The sequence below is a fragment of the Rhagoletis pomonella genome, unplaced genomic scaffold (genome assembly GCF_013731165.1).
Source record: "Rhagoletis pomonella isolate Grant_MI unplaced genomic scaffold, Rhpom_1.0 Rhpom_scaffold_27105, whole genome shotgun sequence".
Taxonomy (NCBI): Eukaryota; Metazoa; Arthropoda; class Insecta; order Diptera; family Tephritidae; genus Rhagoletis; species Rhagoletis pomonella.
This window is the reverse complement of record NW_023485549.1, coordinates 1-1,412: the sequence shown is the minus strand read 5'-3', so window position 1 is coordinate 1,412 and position 1,412 is coordinate 1. Positions and strand designations below refer to the sequence as shown.

Here is a 1,412-nt window from a genome sequence, read left to right as displayed (position 1 = left end):
TGTCTCGTTTCAGCACAAAGTTTTGAAATATGCTTCGCCCTTTTTCTTTAATATCAGAATGAGCACACCCTACACACACATTCAACCGAATCTGAGTGGATTTTTTCCATTCACCGACACCGATAAGATATGAAATTTCAGCTTTAAAACACCACTGGTTAATTAATCGAAAACTAAGATTTTTCACTTTTTTCAAATACTTTGCAAAACAAATTACCGAATATGATATCCTTTGGGGATTATCTTGGTCAAAAATGACCGAAAAATCGCAATGTTCTATATCTGCACCACACCAAATCACTGCTTCGAGCAAGAGAAATTACGGAAAATATTCGTCTGACGGGTGCAGCGTTGCCAAATGTTGCAAAAGTATTTAGACGTGTTAACAGAGTGCGACGACAGTCTTACATTTATAAAATTAGCATATTATCCATTAAACTTTTTATTACTTTGAACCGTTTATAAAAATGTGATTATGTATAAAATTATATTAATGGTATACCAAATATACGACAAATTTGTTACATGGAGAAATTTGCTCTGGTACAGGGTGCCTCAGATGAGATAGAAATCAAAGGAAGAGGAAGTTGAGAAAAAATCGAAGTTGAGAAACTTTGAAATACTTTACGCTATTTTTATACAAACTATTTAACATTTAACTTTTAAATACATAAATGTATAAATTGCCACATAACTTGGACAAATATTAAAAGAAATATTGCTAAATATAAACTAATTTTGTCGCACTTCCACCTCACGGAACTCAGCTGGATCCGTAAACCGCACAGTGAGAATATAAAAAATCGAAGGGAATGGTATGAGGCACAAAAACGCATAGTGATGGCCCAAAGCGATGATTCCATAGGCCAGCAAAAGCCAATGTACAGCTAAAATTAGCAAAATTTAGGTTTTTCAATTGACCATTATTATAAAATATATCTTTGATTTTAGTGTGAACTTACAAATGATAACAAAATTTTTTACTTCTAGTAACGACGAGCGTATCAAGGCCTTAAAGGACTGGTCTAACTTGACCGAATAATGTATCGCATTTGTTATCATAGAGATCCCAATACTCAAATATGGGAAAAACCAATCTGCAAAAGGAAATATCACCGGGATAGTCATTTACACAATATACAATTGTAAATATTTACAAATAAGCCCGCAAGCAAGCGCGTGTATCGATGTCAAAAGCGGCAGGAAATAAAGGGCCGCATAAATGGGCGCTTTTCCACGTACATCTGTAATGGCGCTAACAATGGGCCGTATGAGAAACATTGTTGATAAACACAAGAAATAGAAGACAAGTACGATGGTTTGACTGCGGAAGAATTAATAATTGTATCAATCCTGAAACTTTAATTTCCTAATGCGACCATAAAATACTTACAGCGGGTATACTGCTTCTT

General features: G+C 34.4%; 1 protein-coding gene across 1 annotated transcript; it reads right to left on the bottom strand.

Moving 5' to 3' along the window:
* Positions 1–604: 604 nt before the first annotated feature.
* Positions 605–1,407, bottom strand: LOC118732757 (JNK1/MAPK8-associated membrane protein-like; the record flags this gene model as incomplete). Its single annotated transcript, XM_036461871.1, has 4 exons — positions 605–887; positions 963–1,097; positions 1,158–1,324; positions 1,394–1,407. Coding segments are annotated over 4 exons (471 nt in total), but the record flags the coding sequence as incomplete, so codon positions are not given.
* Positions 1,408–1,412: the final 5 nt, after the last annotated feature.